Here is a 19,702-nt window from a genome sequence, read left to right on the forward strand (position 1 = left end):
TTTATATTGCAAGGTGGTTCCCACAGTGTCTTAAGGCTAACAGCATCAGGGGATCTCAGCTCAAGATGTGATCTTAAAATCCTTCCCTGCTTGTCTTAACAAAAGGAGAAAAATCAACATAAAATGAGCCATATGTACGAGTCAAGGTATATAAATGGATGATTCAATATTAGAAAGGTTAAAATAAAATAAAAATTAGTAAGAATGAAGACAAAATAACATGTCTCACAAATAAACATGCAGAAGAACTGTTTTCTAAAAATAAAATAAATGTTTTATTTGGAAAAAGTCAGCTTCTTACACAAGGTTTTAAATCTATATTCACCCTGTCAATTACAATGGTATTTTAAACACATTGAGTACAATTCAGTGTCATATGTCTTATTTTTTTCTGCCTCTATTCAGAAAACATCAGGTTAAAAAAAAAAAAACAAAACAAAAAACCAAAACACTGTAGTTCCAATCTGGTCCATCTTTCCTCTTATCCTTACACTGAACCCATTTTTCTACATTTCAGGTGAGTGAAAGGGTCATGAAAGTTAAGGTGTGGAGGTAAGACTATGTCAAATAATCGTAAGCATGATACAAGTTCTCAGCAAACTTCCTCCCATTTTATCTTTATTGGCTTCCCTGAGGCCAAACACTGACCCTCTTGGTTTTGCAAATACTGAAAAACAATGTAAAAAAACAAAAGCACATACATTCAGTCTGTACTGAATCATCTCACATACAGCTCTAAACTAGTAGTAGTATAAATGGAACTATCAAAAATCAAGAGAAAAGGTTTCAGGGGTCAAGGAGAAGGATTCCAGGGTGCCTGTGGGTTGTGGCTCAGTGGTACAGCATGTACTTAGCATGCTTATGGCCCTGGGTTCAAATCTAAGAACCAAGACCTCAAAGCCCCTCAAACCCACACACACGAAGACTCTCACACCGTAACTAAGGTTTGGAGAAACCTACACTGAATTCAGCTGATGCTTGAAATACTGTATACACTAAATCAGTCGTGTTAAAGAATTGTTCTGTAGATGTTAATACTAACCTTTTGCAGTTGATTTCAGTGTCTCTGAATAGGCGCAAAGGTGACAGTTTAGTGATAACACTTCAGCACGAGGCTGTAGTAAGCATTTGAGAAGTGCCCAGCAGGTGACAGGCTGTGGCTGGAACTGCCAAGACGTTCCCAAATTTTTATGTTTCAAATTTCTTAAATATATACCTAGCAGGTGGATATGCCAGGCAACTATAATGCTAGAAAAATACTTTAGTCAGTATTTTATAAACCTGCGACTTTTAACCAATACCTCTATTCATAAATGTTCCAGTAACAATGTCTGACAAAGCATTACAAACAACAACAAAACAAGATTAAGGTTAGTTACCTCAAGCAAGCTAGTTGTTATTTTTCCTTTTAAAATGACATTTAAAACAGATGAATTCAGCAGAATGGTTTAAAAGTTAAGGCTCTCTAAAGAGTTCTAAAAACTAAAACTTAAGGCACATATTATAATCTTCATGACACTGTTAAAAGCTAAGATTAAAACAAAACAAACAAACAAAAAGAAATCACTACTTCTTTCCCATATCCTTTGCCAACCACTCCCTACCTAAAGCATAGTATATTTTAAATTCAGGCATTGGTAAGGAGTGAAAAAAAAAAAAAAATTCCACCAATGAACACCTGGTAGGTTTTCCACACAAATGTCCACTGTCTGCACTGAGCACCACTGGTAGACTAGAGGCCAGCAGGATGGTTTCGGATGTCTTGGGTCACATGCTGCTCTCTCCAGGCTTCACAGGTCAGACAGGACTCTCCTCCTCTGTGGGGTCCCCGGAGCTGTTCTGCTGCGGCGACTGTGCTGCTTTCATTGTCTCCTTTGGCTTCTCATCGACATCGGTGCTGGCCTCGTCCTCTTTTCCTTCCCTTTTCTGCTTCTCCTCCGCTTTCTGTTCTTTGGCAAGAAGTCGATAGTTGATGCCCATGCCAATGAAGAGATAGATACCCGCGATGATGAGGATCACGCCACAAGCCCAGTACGTGTATTTGTAGTCTCCATACATGTCATTGAGGCGGCCTAAGATGCAGAAGACAAGGCTATGTGGGTAAGAGCAAGCAAGGACACCTCTCCTAAAGTGCAAAGATCTACTCAGAAAGATGCAGAGCAACTTTCAAAGAGCCCACAACACCTAAGGACCAAAAATGAACTGCAAGGTTTTCTATTTATAGTGTTCCTGATTTTGACTGGCCTTGTATTTTCTATTTTCAAATTGGCGACAATTAACTCTTGGCAAATCTCAATGATAAAAGTCAGAGATCACAATCCACTTTCTCACTGCACAAAGGGTAAACTGTAATTCAAAGGAAGTTTGAGTGTCCAAGGCCACACAGATCCACTTCAGTCATCAAGGCCAAAGTTCTTTATCAGCATTTCCGGAGAACACTGCTCTGTAGCCAAACAGCACACTCTCAGCACCGAATCTACAATGTATCTCCAGCAGTTACAGAAATCCAAGTACAGCAACAGTAAGTGTCTGCTTCGGGTCACAGCACTAGTAAGGGAACACAGGGTCTGAGTTGAGGCCTGCACCTGCTACCTCGGTGCAGTGCTAGGGAAGCCTCTCTACTGTTTTGACACCAAATGAATTTGGAAAATGGCTCATCACACACATCCTCTTCCAAACGCTTGTGTGGTTTGACAGTAATGATGTCGCTTGACCAATCTGAAAGGAACTCTATACGGCTATTTTACAACCTGACAAGTGGTACAGGGAAAGGTCTGGGATCAGAACAAGGGCGTGGAGACGAGTGAAGAAGTGAGGCATGCTGCTTCTTCTGAAGCTGGGACAGCAGGAAGATGGACTGGTCAAGGAAAAGAAGATGGGGAAGATCCAGGCCAAACAGCCATTGCAAAGCATAGGGGTGTGAGCAAGAAAGCAAGAGTTGGATCTTAGGGCAGAGAGCAAGAAGGCAGGGTAGGAAACAGGTTGGATAGACAGATGGGGCCAAGCTCTGTAGAGCCTTGGAGGCCATATTAGGGAATGAGCCACTCCAAAACAGGAGTTTGTAGAAGAGTGGCAGACATGGTAAAGAAAGGGGCAGATTAGAAAGAGTGGGGGTGAAAACTGGTATGAACTGGCAGTTCACCAGGGAGAGCAGGAAGGAGTACTATCAAAGCATCTGTAAGTCTGGTGGCATGTGCCTGTAATGGCAGCAGTTGAGGGGAGGACCCGGAAGGGTCAGGAGGTCCTGGCAATCATAAGAATTTTAAGGTAAGTTGGTTAAAATCTTATCTATAAATTAATCACCACAAATATCTAAAAGGAGGTTGAGACATTTGGGAGGATCTTGTTGTGCAGGCCAATGCTGATCCTGAACTCGCCTGAGCGCCTAAGTGCTGGAGTAACAGGTGTGCGCCATCAGTCCAACATGGGATTTTTTAAAAAGTTTAAGCCAGGTAGTGGGGGTGCATGTCTCTAATCTCAGCGCTTGGGAGGCAGAAGGATCTTGGAGTTTGGGACCAGTTTGGTCTATAGAGTTCTAGGACAGCCAGAGAGCTACACATAAACTTTGCTTTGGAAAACCAAACCAAAACAAAAAAACCCAAATAAAAACCAAACACTACCCCCCCACTAAAAACCCTAAAACATTCAAAGATCAAGTTTAGTAACCCAAGCTCTCAAATTATATAATGACTCATAAACTAAAGTAACTGAACAGAATTATCCATGGAACTGCTACTAAAATAACCCTAAGCTTTGTGAGTCCAAGATGCACAGGGGCTGGACGGTGGCTGGTACACTTGATGCCATGAAGAGGACGTCTTCCGCCTGACTGACTACTGCTGAAAGGTGCACTATTACTAAAGCTCAGCGCTCAACTCTGCTTTAAAGGCAGAGATGCTTTTCACACACAGTTTTATAACCAGATCAGAACCAAAAATGTAGGGAGACATACTATACCTAAAAGTGGTGGCCCTAGGAGGACAGGGCAGCATTCCACAATGGTCACCAAGCCCACAGCACTGGAGAACCTCTGGGGTCCAATGAGGTCCATCAATGTTTCAAATAATACAGAGCTGAGCCAACCAAAGGCAAATCCAAAGACTCCGGCGTAGACACAGAACCCAACGTAGGTTGTAGACAAAGGGGCAAGCAAATGGCACACTCCATTTGCAACAACAGAAGCAGCAAAAAAGTACTGGATCCGAGGTCTGATCCACTTGGTGTTAGCGGCAAGTCCCATGGACGGTCTGGCTACCATATCAACAAAAGCCAAAATGGAAAGAAGGAAGGCTGATTTCTCACTGGAAAAATCCTTACTCTTACCATAACTACTAAGAAAGACCAAAGGGGTAAAGAGTCCAAAAAACATGACCACATTTCCAGACAGGTACAGTAAAAAGCCCCTATGGGTGAACAGGGACAAGTCCAGGAATTTGTTAATTGTTTGGAAGACTGACAGCTTTTCTCCTTTGGGACTTCCTCCAATGAGATCTGTATTTGCATCAGATTTTCCAGATTCCTGTAGAGATTCTTTGGACTTGAGTTTTTCTAGCTTGCCTTGCTCAGGCCCTATTGGTCTCATCAGGGATCCAGCTACACAACAATTTAGGAGGAGGCCCCCAAGAATTAGGAAGCTTCCTCTCCAGTCAAAAATATCAAAGAAAGCCTGATTAAGTGGAGCCAGGGTAGAGAGGAACACAGGGCTGCCTGCCATGGCCAGTCCGTTGGCCAGTGGTCGCTTCTTGTAGAAATACTTGCCAATCATAGTCAGAGCTGGGTTCAAGTTGAAAGCAAGCCCAAGACCTAGGGAAAGGAGCAGAGATAGCACACACTGTCATAAACAGAAGTATCTCTTCAATTACTTACTAAGCAAAGACATTAGAGTAAGTGGGGCTAAAGAGATGGGCTAAGCAGTGGCTAAGGCATGTATTCCTCTTGCAGTGTCCATACTAGGAAGCTTACAGCTACCTTGTAACTCCAGACCCAGGAAATGCGGTGCTGGTGACCTGGCTAAACCTGTCTCCTAGATCCAGATCCAGCTATATACTATAAACCCTGTCTTGATACAGTTACGTACAGTTAACCCTGCGTCCTTTTCAACTGTATAAAATAACCATGCTGAGATTTCTAGAATTGCCTATCTGATCCCAGCTTTCCTCTCTATGTACTGTGTCCTTCCTTCATTCCCTCACTGCCCCAGTAAGATCAACTCCTGGAGCTGGGCTAGATGTGGCAAACTTTGTTCTGTCTCAAATATTGAATGACATTAATAAACGCTATTCATAATACATAGTTAACTGAAAAAAAAAAAGACAAAATACACTCATCCTCTTTGGTCTAAACAAGCAAACAAAAAAAGGTTAGTTTTGTACACTGAAGAAAATATATGGCAGCCCATACATTTGAACGTTATAATATTCAACAGCTCATTTTCCTAATTTGATGACTAAATAAAAACTGAGAAGACCCTTAACCTTCAGAAGTGAAGCATGAAGCATGCACCATGTCCTATTATAATAAAAGCCTATTCCTGGGAAAAGGAGGTAAGGGGAGAACAGCCAATGACCACCCTTCCATGAATTACCATCCCTAGCTGTCCTGGAATTCATTCTGTAGGCCAGGCTGGCTCTGCCTGCCTCTGCTTCCCAAGTGCTGGCATTACATGTGCCACCTGCCCCGCTATCACTGTCTATTCTTAAAATGATGCAATTGTCTCTTAAATTAAATTAGCAATAGCTACATATTATATGGCAGTAGTTTATTCTGTTTAATCCTGCCCGACATGGTGCAAGGGCAGGCATAGGCAGATAAATCTGAGTTTGAGGCCAGCCTGGTTTACATAGCAAGTTTCTGCCCAGCCAAGGCTACACAGTTGACCCTGTCTTCCAAACAATTTTATGTGTGTATGTGCATGCCCATGCCATGGTGTGAGAGAGGAGGGCTGCCCCTACCAGATTTGGTTCATTCCTTACACCATGGGGTCAGGCTTCCTTTACCCTCTGAGCCACCTTACTAGTAGTACTCACTGAGCAGCTCTCTAAAATGACAACTGCAGAATCAAACAGTGACAATAAATAAATAAATATAAAATGAATCAGTAGCCACTCACCTCCAATAACCCCAATGCACAAGTAAAGTTCCTGCACCGTGTTACAGAAAGAAGCTGCGATCAAGCCACAACCAGACAGACAACCACCAGCGATCATTACTGGACGGCTGCCGTATTTATTCACCAAGATACTGCTGATAGGACCTAGGAGAGAACCAAAAATGCAGTAGTACAAATTCCCACATTTGTAAAAGAAAGGCTAAATGCCAAGGTAGATCATTTCAACTAGGAAACTAATAAGCCCATCGCCATGGTTCACAAGCCTGGCAGCTGCATTTTATGCTACTGTATGAGGCACAGCTTCAAACTCTAACAAACATTTTCTGCTGGTTACAAAATGAAGTATTAAACTCATTTATTTGGAAATTTAAAAAATTGAATTTCACACTTTAAAGATATGGACTTGAGGAACAAATGACTGCTTACAGGACACTGGAAGCTGCCAGGTTACAGCGGATCCTGGATGACTGGGTTCCATCCTCACATGGTAGGGGGGAAAATCATGTTAAAACTCAACCCAAAAGCAAGAGTACTGAGTAGCAAGAGGCAAGATCTTTAGGACATAATTAGGTCAGAGCCTCATGAGTTTATCAAGCATCTTTCTGAAAGAGGGCTGAGGAATATATCTTTCCTCCTTCCAAGTGAGGCAGCTAACAACTCAAGGAACAGGCCCTTACCAGAGGCCTGATGAATGAAAGTCGCTAGTTCCTGACATCACAGGTCACTTGGAAACTAAGTTTACAGTCTGTATAGGACATTGATTGAATATCTTGTTAAATATCTCACAAGACAACATGGAACACTGCCAACCTGGCTAAACAAAAATACTTTGACCCAGAATTCCTCAAGTTTTATGGTAGGTTTAACTTTCATGTTTAATTGTGGTTTGACATCTCTAGGTAAAATAAACACGTTTTAAATAAGCAATTTACTTTCTACATAGCCTCCACACCATGCCAAAGAAAACAAAAAGGAAAAAAGATACAATTCAAGTTTAAGTGCAGTCAAAATGCCTTTAGAGCCCACAACATCACAGGAACAAGTGAAGATTTTATTTAGCTGGTCTCTTGGGTGTGCACATGCATATGAGGATGCGAGCCAAAAGGGGGGAGGGGTTATCCTCACCTCTCTGCTTGTGGGACAAGCCTAGTCCTAAAATTAAAAATTTTACCTGAGACTTTGAACTATACTAATTCCAGACATTTGAGTAACTTTTTAAAATCTTGCAACTCAATATTTAAAATGTTTACTTTTCAAGTATCTGGCAGAGAGCAAGAGAAATGAAGTTTGCACTTCATTTCTGCTCCAAAAAGCCACAATGGGATAAGGGTGTAAGAGCTGCCAGTGTTGTCAGAGATGAAAAGCACGCTTAATACAACACTTCAGGAAGTAACACTGAGCAAAAGAGTAAAATGTCCAGACTCTGGCTGCCCAACGTAAGTCAGAGGAGCGGTGGGTACTCACCTCCAGCATACATGACAGCCAACATGATAGATGATATCCATGACACTTCACTGGTCGTTGCACTGAATATAACTTCAATCTCTTTAAAGAAGACAGTGATGGATTTGGGAAATGCATAGGAGAAGCCAATAGAAATGAAGGCTCCGACTAACACTGCCCACCCCCAGCCTCCATCTGGAGGGGTGTATCCCACTGGCCCTCCAATCGCAGGTGGCATTTTAAGTGTAGATGAATTCCAAGATGCAGCGCAAATCTAGTATCTGAAGGATATGAAGTAGAAAAAACTTATGTCAGCAACAAAACAACCTCCACAAATCCCTTTTCTGCACTAAAGGCCTTTCAACAAACAGAATGACCAAGTATCTTGTTGGGTTTTGTTTCAGTCAAGGGAAGGATACATAGTGAGACCCTATCTCCAAAGTGGGGGGCAAGGGGAGCAACAAACCTCTCACCCTACAACTCCAATGGAGTGATTACTCTTATGTTTTGGTTTCCAATCTTTTGTTTCTTTGTAGTTTATTCTATGTGATTTTTTAAAAAAATGGTTCTCTTGTTATCAGTGTTGGGTGATACTTTGTGGAAAATAAACACCACGTACTGTAAAGTGGCCAGTTTTCACAACCAAGCAAAACAAATTTCTGTCAATAAATTACATGTCAATTGTGATAACCATCTCAATTCTAACTAAGAAATCAGCAAAGCAGGAGTTTTGACTGGCCATATGGGAGAAGGTCTTTTTTTTTTAAAGGTCCAAGATCTTTTTTAAAAATTGGTTGCCTTAAGAGGATCACATGCAGCCCAGGCTGACTTCAAACTTCTGGTTTGAGGCTGGCCTCGAACTCCTGGTTCTGCTTCTACCTTCCAAGTGCTGGGATTATAGGGATTTTAAAAAACATACCCAGTTTTGTTATCAGTGTACAACATACTGAGTGTCACTAACATTTGCTCAGATTGCACCCCATTCTTGTGTCAGTCAGTCTGCCCCCTTTTTCCCAATCTCCATTCCACCTCCCTGTTTTATGTACACGTGTACTTTGTCTAAGAGAGAAGACATGAGAGCTGCTTTTCCTTCCTTCTCTCACTCCAGAAACCTCTCTGATTTCTGACAAAGGGTTCTCCCTAGATCTATGTAGTTACAAATTCTTCCTTCCTTTGGGGACCCAGCTTTTCATTGCAAGGGACAGTGAACCCCAGCACAATACAGGATGAGTAAACTGTACACTTCTGCAGTAATAGGGGTAAGTCGACAAAGACCTCAGGTACCCAGGTTCTTAGAAAATATGGCTTTTTACCATATTTAGTTCTATCTAAATATTAAGGACCTGGATCAATTTTTTACAAACATAGCCTGGGGGTGGGGTATGGGGATCTGTTGTAGGAAATTTCATTCAGGCCAGATAAAAACATCTTTACAAGCCAAGGTTTCTTAAAAATTGTACCTGACTGAATAAAAAAAAGCTACTTAACATAGGTGTGCTGGTGGATTTAAATCTGCGAGGTTCAAGTGCTCCAGGCACCCATCCTCTCTCTCCTTTATCTGAGCATAAAGCCACTGCTCTACGTTTTCCAAGGAACTACTAAAAGGATCTCAGGAGTATTTACATACACGAAAAACACCTACATGCAGGCAGCAGTGAGTGTCTAACACATCAAGCCCTGACTAGAACAGCAATACGTGCTGGACGTGATTAAACTTTGTGCTTAGCTGCCAGCTATGGTTTGTCCCAATTAAAAGGCAGCTCTAATTTTCAGTCACGAAGACTTGCCTCATCAAGTTAATAAAAGCTTTTCTACAGAATCTAGATTTTCAACTTTTAAGTAGCTTTAGGAAGATTCACAAGTAAATCAATGTCAAAATAGGTTTTTTGGGGGGTAGGGGTGGGAGGAGGCAGAACAGCAAACATTTAAAAATTTCATAAACAGATTCAATACAATTCTACCATCACCTGACAAATAACTGTTACAATTAACATAAAATTCTGATTAAAAGTCTCCATTTATACCAGCATTTCTTCTTACACAGAAGGCCTTATCCCAAAAGAAAATTATTGGACTAGAACCTTTGCCTGTAGTTCAATAAAAGGGAACACTATAAACTTCACATGTTAAAGTCCCGAGGCTGAATGATAGAACAAAAGTTTTAAGATTTTAATCTTATAGTGTGCAGCAGCCCCACAGTTTAAACGTTACTGCCTTAAAGTAACAGGAGGGTAAAAAACAAGTGACTGAATGGTAAGATGTGCCTTCTAAAAGCTAAGCATAGTGTGGCATACCTGCCCTCGGGGTGGGAGAGCAGAGGCAGGAAGATCTTCTGCATTCCGAGACCATCTACGTGAGACTCTATCCCCCAAACCCAACACACACAAAAATTACACCAGTGCTTAGAGACATAGCTCAGTAGTTAAAAACACATACTATTCTTGCAAAGGGCCTCAGTTCAGTTGCCAGCACCCACTTTGGGTGGTTCATAAGCACCAGGCTCTCCAGCTCTGAGGACACCCACCATCACATGCACATTCTCCCACACAAACACAGGGGTTGGGGGCGGGGGCGGGGGAAGAATGCATTATATTATCAAGCCAATGTTGTACTCCAGCCCCCATTCCCTGGATTCTCTCCCGAAGTTACAAAAGTCCTAGGAAACTATTAATTTCCCTGTACTCTCATACTACTTCCTAAAGGGAACAGCAAGCATGCTGTGAATGTAAAAGATATAGAATGTATCTAAAGCTCAATGTACATTACTAAGCATAAACTAGTTTCTGGCTTCAAATTCAGACACTCAGATCCCTAAGATTGATTTAGCATGGTAACCTCCTGTTTAACTGTTCTGATCTAGCTTCTTGTTGTACAAAGTGGCCCCAGAGACAGAGAGAGAGAGAGAGAGAGAGAGAGAGAGAGAGAATGAATGAATTAAGCTGGAAGTGTATCTCATTAGCAGAATGCACAGGGCCTTGGGTTTAATCCCAAGCAGTTACTGCCCCTAATCCCCAACCAAAAAAACAAAAAAACAAAAAAACCAACAACAACAACAACAACAAAAAAAAAAACCCCAGGGTTTGGGGAGAAACATCTATGAAAAGTAGACGACTCCTGGACCGGAGTAACAAAACACTCATCAATCACAATTAGATAATCTTAATCATACTGCATAAAGAAACACCACACAAAATGTAAGCGTGCCTCTACAAACTTCTACTTGCTTCTGCCTGGTGAGTTGCAGGACTGAAACCATGCCCCACCATGCCCAGCTGACACTGTTTTAGGACTCTACAAGCTTGGTGGGCAAAGGAACTTCTGCAAACAAGTCTGGCCATCTCAGTTTGACTCCTGGAATCTTCAACAAGCTGACTCCAAAGTTGTCCTCTTTTCCACATGAATGTCACAGCATACATGCCTGCATATATATACATCATGCACACAGTCATACAGTAATTTAGGCCTAAATAAGAAAAGACAGGACTGGTGAGATGGCTCAGGGGTTAAGAGCACTGACTGATCTTCTGGAGGTCCTGAGTTCAAATCCCAGTAACCACATGGTGGCTCACAACCACCCATAATGAGATCTGAAGACAGCTACAGTGTACTTACATATAATAAATAAATAAAATCTTAAAAAAAGAAAAGACAATTCTGTCATTTGTGACATGGATGGACCTCAAGGACACTTGCTGAGTAAAATAAACCAGCTCCAGAAAGAGAAATACTGTACTTTTATGTGTCAGTTCAAGTGTGATACTGCTCTACATTGTGTTTCTTTTTTCTTTCTTTCTTTTGTTTTTTTGTAAAAGACTTTTTGCTAAATACACTGAACACTAACTAGGCAAGCACTCACCAACTGAACTGAACTACATCATGCCCAGCCTTTAAATAGCCTTCCTAATTACTGATGATTTAAACCTCACACTATGTTGTCATTAAAATAATTACTGGGTTTTTATTAGAAATATACAATTTCCAAATGAGTACCTGATTTCCCTCAAATTAGAGTAATTATTAAACCACTTGGTTCCCTTCTACTCAACTAAGGTTTCTAAGTGACAGAGAGCTAAGAGTAAGTACTATAGTATACTCAGAAGAGGCTGAAGGAAGGATGTGTGCTTCTAATCTGCAAGAATTTCAAGGCTGATGTTCAATGACCTCTTTAGAGGTTCTTCCAACTGAGCTGTTGAATAGAATATTTCAATGAATGTGAAGTATATTTGCTGATGTGAACCTACTGGAAACAGGGCCAGAAAACCCAAGTCAAATTAAGACACTCATTTAATTGGTGGTACTTACACTTTCTAATTGAAAAATATTCTGTTTGAATTTGTGACTTAACCTGTGGCATTATGATTACATAATCCTATGACACGATCTCTCTGCTGTGTGTCTTTATAGGTCTGGCTAGCCTCACTCTCACAGGGGAACAGGAGTAACGCTCGCTTCCCCTGAGGGGTGTCAGATTCTTGCAGCACTTTGGCAATCCCTGTGGAACTCATCAGAACACACTTTTAAACTGGGTATGGCAGGGCACACCTGTAATCCCAGTCTCTGGAGGCTAGAGGAGGAGGAGGAATTGTAATCTTCATAGTGAGTTCAAGACCAGTCTAGGCTACAAAAAACTTTAAAAACAAAACAAAAAACAAGAGCAAATGTATATATGCATAAGAAAAATCAAAATTATATCTGTCAAAACATTTTTTAAAGGATTTTTATTTATTTATCATATGTAAGTACACTGTAGCTGTCTTCAGACATTCCAGAAGAGGGCGTCAGATCTCATTACGGATGGTTGTGAGCCACCATGTGGTTGCTGGGATTTGAACTCAGGACCTTTGGAAGAGCAGCCAGTACTCTTACCCGCTGAGCCATCTCACCAGCCCCCAGTCAAAACATTTTTAATTGGACATTGTTAAGTGCTAGTGGTGATTTTGAAATGGTGCCAATTTCAATCTGTGTCTAACAGCTGATAAAGTCTGAGATTTACTAGTTTCAAAGTTGCAGGCACTAACACAACAACCCTACACCCGTAGTTGTGATTCCAACAAATTTACAAACTCTACTGAACTCCACACACCTTAGAGATTAATCTTGCACACTGGTAAGTTTAAAATCTCTAATAAGATGAAAAAATAAATAAAAAGCCCTTCCTACATGAAAATAAAAGAGAAAACTAAGTAAAAACATTGCTTTGGTTCTCAAACCCCAGTAACTGAACTGGCAAGATGACTCAGCAAGTAATGCACTTGCCACTGTGCCTGACAACCAGTTTGATCTCAGGGACCCACATGGTGAGAATCAACTCTTGCAAGTTGTCCTCTTTGCTCCACAGGAATCCAAAAAGAAAACCTAGCTGGATGGTGGTGGTTGGTAGGCAGAGGCAGGCTGACCTCAGATTTTGAGGCCAGCCTGGTCTATAGAGTGAGTTTCAGGATAGCCAGAGCAACACGAAGAATACTTAAAAAAAAAAAAAAAGAAAGAAAGAAAAGAAAGACCTTTACTCTCCAAGATAGTTTACAAACAACAGTGTGATTTTCTTCAATTTTTAAAATGTATTCAAAGAGAAAGACTGTCCCTGTGTAAAGGTGTGTGTGGACAGCACTCCTGTGGAGGTCAGAGGAAAACTATCCTGAGTCGGGTTCTCTCCTGCCACCTTGTGGACCCAGGAGTATAATGCAAGCGGTCAGGCCTGCAAAGAACTACCTCTACCAACCGACTAAAGGTTCCATTCATTCTATTATGTACTGGGTTCTATCCTGTTATGATTTGAAAGCATATGTTCCTCACAGGTTCATATATCTGAACACTAAGTCACTAGCTGGTGGCAGTGTTTGGGGAAGTTGAGGACCTTTAGGAGATAACACCTAGTTAGGAGTGTGTCCTAGAGGCAGGTGTGGAGGGGTATAGTGTAGCTCTGCTTCCTGATTGGCCAGATGTGAGCAAGCAGCCTTATGCAGCTGCCGGTTTCCTGCTGCCATGCCTTCCTCACTCTCATGTGATACTCAAACCCTGGGCTGAAAGAAAGCCTGCCTCCCTCAAGTTGCTTCTTGGAGGTATCTTGGTCACAACTATGAGGAAAGTAACCAATACATATCTCCAACATCCCAAACCCACAAACGACCACCACCAACCACCAGAGGCAAAACAGAAGCATGGAAAAGATTTGCTTTTCAACCAATGATCAGTTATGCAACTTACAATACCAGAACATTTTAAAGTTCTTTTCTCTACAAAGGCTAATTCTGTCAAATCAAATTGAACAATATTATGGGCTGTAATTAGCAACAGGGTAGTAGTGTGACAATAAACAGAACTGGGTCCTGTTCGCTATTTATGGTCAGTGATATCCTTCAAAGGCTGAGCCTTCATTACTTGGTGAAGTGAGCTAGCTCATTCTGGGACTGTGAGTGTTGAGCTTTGAAACTCCTTTTTGTATGATACTAGGGCTCACTCTTACAGTAGATCCCTTACAGTAGATTATCTACTGTAAGATCTACGACCCGTCACCATTCCTCCAAAAAAAAAAAAAATTAAAGCAGAGGGAAGAAAATGCCACGTGGTTAAGACAAATTAAAGAACACACAGAATTTAAAAGATTGTAATTATGTAGGCCTGGTTGTCCTTGAACTCGCTATGAAGAACATGCTGGCCTCAAACTCACAGATCTACCGGCCCCCACCTCTTGAGTGGTTTTGATTAGGGAGATGACCAGAAACTGTTAGAGTGGTGTAGAAGGAAGATGATGACAATCACAGAAGGAAGTCAAAGGCTGTAGCTTAGTCAGAATACTTGCCTAGCACATGTGGTGGCTCTAGGTTTGTCCTTAGGAGCACACAAACCAGGTATGGTGACTTAGACAATCCTTCAGATACATAGGTTATTTGAATCCAGCTTAGGCCACATGAGATTCTCTCTGACAACAATAATAATACCACTGAATTAATCACAAAACAATCTAAACTGGGTAACAGTTAGTTTAGGTAACAGTAATGGAAGAGAGTCAGAGAGGCAAAGATGATGTGGAAGCTACCTGTGCATAGGAGAAGTAGGTCTACCAGGGGAAGTACTAAGATGATGTACGAGTATTTAAGCATGGCTACCTGGAAGAACAGTGGAATCACAAGATTAGGGTTCCAGGGTGAAGAAGTAGAAAACAGAATAAGTATTAGATTAAACTTAAATGCCTCAGAGGTAACTGAAAAAGGTAGATCAAGGCTCCACTGCTTAAAAACACCCCCCCCCCCCCAGAACTTGAAGGGCATCTGATGACCTGAGTTCAATCCTTGGAACTCATTATTAGAGTTCATATATCATATTAAATAAAAATAGGATTACAGTTAGCACGGTGGCTCATGCCTGTGGTCTTACCACTTGGAAAGTGGAGACAAGAGGATCATGAGTTCAAACTAAGCCATTCTGGTCCACGACAAGTGTGAGGCCAGCCTAGGCTATCTGAGAGGGTCTCAGATGCAAACATGCACATAGAAAGCTGGTAAAAAAACTAGAGTGCAATCAAATTACTGCCTTTTCAAACCAAGAGTAGGTTGTGAATACAGCAGAAAGAAAAACCATCACATGTCTTCAAGTAGAAATAGCAAACATGAAAGATACTTGATCTCCTCTCCTAAACCTTTTCTCAGAGATAAAAACCTGACTGCAGTGCTTGGTCTTCAAGTGAGCTTCCAATGAGAGAAAACACAAGGGGCAGGGGATATACTAATTAGAACATGTTAAAACTATGCCAGGAGGACAAACTCAGAATCCCAAACACAGAAGACAAGAAGGAAGAGGAAGAAAAAGGGCCTGTCTCTTCCAAATAAATTAGATGAGAAACCTATAGATTTCAGACAAACATATGACCTTGTTTGTATCCTTGATCAAGAGAACCAATTACTAAAACACCTAAACTAATACATAGATATAAATATAACTTGGGAAAATCTGAATACGGACAGATATCTGGTGATGTTAATTTTTAAAAGCAGGACAATGTGACTCCTATCTTTCAGATAGCTATGGATATAACTAAGTTAGTAAAGTTATTATTATTCTTTCATCTAGGATTTGCTTCACAAGGAAAGTAGGAAGGGATATTGATGACACAGGAGTGACTTAACCGCCTGCTAATTAGCATTTTCCATACTTAACATAAAGAAGGTAAAGAGGAAACAAAATAATTTCAGTTTCACCAATGAAAACAGACAAGAGGGCAGAAATGGCTTTGAATTTAATCTATGAGTTTTATACATTGGGCAGTTCTGGTGTAGTCACAGTACCTCAGGAACATTGGTTAAAATGAAGATAAAAAAATTTATATTTGCTCCAGCTAGCAACTTGAACCACATTCTTAACTTCACCCCGTTTCTTATCTCCAACACCTAACTAGTCCCCCACCCAAAACCTGCTTCCTTCCTTTTCTCAAGGATTCCCCTAGGTATTCATTCACATATGGTCCCACTCTAAGAACCCCTCTAACCAGCTATCCCCAGAATGATACTAAAACGCAAATCTGCCCAGCCACACTAAGTTCTTTTAACTGTTCAGTCTCTTCCTGTGTCCTTACAATGACTGAAGGCACTCCACTGGCTGACATTTCTAGTCCCTCTTATTATTTTTGACCTTTCTATGTCTTAGTTTTTGATGAAATTCTTTCAGCTTCAAAAATGCCCTTTCAACCTATCACCACCTATGCCAAACTAGCTCCCACCTTTATCAAACTGCAGATTAAGTAGTATTTCCTCAGAGAGGCAGGCATATCTAGTGTTTCCTTAAATTGAGCATTTTCTCACACCTATACAAAACAGTGTTTGTTCCCATGGTAACCTTACTTTCCCCTAAACTGTTTGCTAAGAGTACTTAACTACATCTGCTTTCCAGCTAGACTACAAACCCAAGGGTAAATACTAGAATCCGTTCTCTGCGGAATCTTAACTTCTCTAGCCACAATTTTCAGTTTTGTGTTCAAGTTCCATATTCCTAGTCCATATTCCCTAGTATGGGAAATAAAAAAAGTCAAGTAGGCATTATCCGGGGACCTAGACCTTGCATGAAATGCATACTGGGAAGTTCCTGAGGCACAGTGGGAATGAAAGTTTCAAGAAGTTGGGAAAATACTAATCTAACACTGTTTTTTGTCAGAGTTTATAGGTATCCAAGTTTACACCACCTTATCCCCCGCCCTGCCCCCCTTAATCTGTTTAGGATTATGTAAATCGTACAGCTAAAGCTTTAAAACTCTCAAAATGCTCCTCAAACTAAGAACTTTCATATTTAACAAGGTCACAATCTGATAAACCGAAGCATCTACTTAAACCCACAATGAAATGACTGAAATACACTTAATTAAAAATTTATTCTAGGACTGGGCATGGTAGCAGACGCTTTTAATCCCAGCACTGGGGAAGCAGAAGCAGATCTCTTCTTGTGCTCAAGGCCAACCTGGTCAACAGAGTTCCAGGACAGCCAGGGATATACAGAGAAGCTCTGTGTTGGACGACCCCCCCCCCCCAATCTAAAGTCTTGAATTATTGGTCATTTCTTATGATACTTGGAAGGCAAAGTTGTAAAACTTAGTCATTTTTACTTTGTTTTTTGAGAAGGGTCTCACTATGTAAAGCCTATACCTCCTGCCTGTACACCTTGGATTTAAGGCTAAGGCGATGGACTGCCCACTTCCTTCTCCTTTTTTCCTCTCTCTCTCTCTCTCTCTCTCTCTCACACACACACACACACACACGCACATCCCTGAAGACTTGGACTTAGAAGCACCATTTACCACTTAATTAAAATAAATGAATGATGAATAAATAAATTCGAGATAGTCTCTTATTCAGCTGAGAAAAACAAGCAAAAAACGAAAACAAAAAACCCACCCTGCTTGATTTAATTCCCATCCACCCTTTCCCAAACTCTCGTACAATTACTAATCTCACACGTCAGCATATACTCATTTAAAACCAAAGTAATTTTTTTTTCAATGCCGGCGATCAAACTTTGGAGCCTCAGGCATGGTAGGCCAGGCAGGTAAGTACTCATACCACTGAGCTACACACCCCGAGCCTAAGCTGAATGACGCCTTAAGATTTCAAAATTAGTTATGGGTAAAAAAAACAAAAGTAGTTTGTCACGGTGTAACTACTAGCAGTAGCCCGCCAGTTTATGAGCCACTGGAAAACGGGAAAAGACTGAAGTAGTAACACGTGCGTTTCCTGGTTGAGTGATCAGACGCTAGTTTTCGTAACTGCTGGTTGCACCAAAAACGCCATCATAAAGAAAAGCTAAAATGTACTCGGCAAAGGGATGTACTTGGCCCAGAAGGCGTGCTCTGATCAAATGTAAGGACATTTAAATCTGCTCCACAGGGATGCCTTGAGACCCCGTGCCCGCGGCAGACGCGCCGAAGCCACAGGTTGGACCATAAAGAGCCCCTTCCTCAAAGTTCACTCGAACCCCGCAGTCTTGTACCGGCGGTTCGCAATGCAGCTCCTCACATTCCTCACACCACTCTAGCAAGTCACCAGGTGGGACACCGATTGGCAGACCGGGGAGGCTGGGCGGGTATGCCACGAGTCCTAAGTAACTCCCGCCCCAGTGCCTTCCCTCCGAGCAGAAGGCGGCAGGAGTGCACCACGTGAAGCGGCCTCAGGTCGTCCCTCTTCCCGACCTAAGCATCTCTCCAGGCGCCTAGAGTAGGCAGCGCTGGAAGCGTCTCCCCCAAGGTCACCGGGCACCATGACCCGACTCCCGCAGCCCGGCGGCCGCCACCTGACCACGGGCCCGCAGCTCGGCCGGGAGAGACGCTGTGCCCGGCGCCTCAAGGTCCCCTTCACCCACGCCACGTTCCGGGCCACGCGGCTCCGCGCGCCCAGGATGCCGCGTCGCTCGCCCCCACCCTTGCCCCAGGGAGGAAAGTCCCCGCGTGCCCGCGGGGCTCCGCGACCCCACCGGGGCACCAAGGGCACCGCGGATTCCGTGCCGCGCGCTGCCCGCTCAGCCCCGACTAACCGTTATGTGTGTCTCGCGGCGCCCGGAGTGTGCGTGACGCGGCGGCGCGGGCCGCAGTTCCTCGGAGCCGGGGGGGTCCCGCTCGTGTCCCCTGCCCGCCGCCGGGCTCCTTGGCTGCTGCACCTACACGACCGACCAGTCACGTCGCAGCTCGCCACTTTGTCTGGCGGGGCAGGCGCGGCTGCCTTATAACCCGCGGGGGCCGGAGCATGCGCACAGGGGGTGGAGTCGGCCTTCCCGGCCGCCGCCCCCTCCCTGCCATACATACTCCCAGCTCGGCATCTCGCGCCTCCACACGCTGCGGGCTGCGCGTGCCCGCTCGCTCGGGCGCGCGCGCCGGCGCCCCCCTTCCCGCCACGTGACCCGGCGCCGCGGCCCGGAGACCCCGCACATCCTTATCAGCGCTCTGAGGGGATAGCTGCTTTTGGCGCGTGCCGGGGACGCCATCGCGGGCCTCACCCCTCAGGCTCTGGAGGAGAAAAGGGAAAAAAAAAAAAAAAAAAACAACCTGCCCTGAGGGCCGACCCTGAGGTGCAGAGGGCGAAGGCGATGGACCGTCGGAGTCCGGGGACTGAACAGCATTTTAAATGGACACTGGTAGACTCCGATGTGGGCCTGGAACCCGGGCTCGGGGACCCGGGGAAGTTGCTGGAACCCTCCGGGCCTGTTTCCTTGCGCTACATCAGCCACTGTGGAGGCGTTAGGAAGTTTAATGTGCGATTTTACGCAAGTATCTCGTCACAGAGCCTGACCTGTGGCATTTGATGAACGCTTAGTTTAAGGACAAGCGGGTCAGGAGAAACTGGCCGCGGGGCAGAGGGTGTGTACGTTGGGAACGCTGATATGAGCATGCTCTTAGGCCAGAAGTTTATGAACACTGGATTTGGGGGACGGGTCGGGATTATGGCTAGTGGGATTGGGACAGTTGCATGCTAAGTAAGCACCAGAATTATCTTGTATGATCTTCACAACCGTATGAGATAGGTGCCAACAAGATCTTGTAACTAAGGAACCCCGGGCTTCACGAGGTTAACTGGCAGAAGTCACCAGGCTAGGAAGTCGCCAACATTTAAAGTCAAAGCTACAGAGCCTGGTGTCACAAGAGCCATTTTCGGTTCTTCACCAAGCCCAGATTCCAAA

General features: G+C 43.1%; 1 protein-coding gene across 2 annotated transcripts; it reads right to left on the reverse strand.

Moving 5' to 3' along the window:
- Positions 1 to 251: 251 nt before the first annotated feature.
- Positions 252 to 19,185, reverse strand: Slc16a1 (solute carrier family 16 member 1). Of its 2 annotated transcripts, none has more exons than XM_085835599.1 (5): positions 19,071 to 19,185; positions 7,574 to 7,833; positions 6,110 to 6,253; positions 3,958 to 4,803; positions 252 to 2,072 (listed from the first exon to the last, which is right to left on the reverse strand). In XM_085835599.1, the coding sequence occupies exons 2-5, from the start codon at positions 7,788 to 7,790 to the stop codon at positions 1,798 to 1,800; spliced, it is 1,482 nt and encodes a 493-aa protein (XP_085691725.1). In that variant the 5' UTR covers positions 7,791 to 7,833; positions 19,071 to 19,185; the 3' UTR covers positions 252 to 1,797. The 2 variants fall into 2 exon arrangements, with proteins under 2 accessions (XP_085691725.1, XP_021014078.1); XM_021158419.3 differs by lacking the exon at positions 19,071 to 19,185 and adding an exon at positions 18,563 to 18,752.
- Between the last annotated feature and the right edge of the window lie 517 nt (positions 19,186 to 19,702).

The sequence above is a fragment of the Mus caroli genome, unplaced genomic scaffold (assembly GCF_978045245.1).
Source record: "Mus caroli unplaced genomic scaffold, Mus_caroli_1 scaffold_3, whole genome shotgun sequence".
In the NCBI taxonomy this organism is placed as follows: domain Eukaryota; kingdom Metazoa; phylum Chordata; class Mammalia; order Rodentia; family Muridae; genus Mus; species Mus caroli.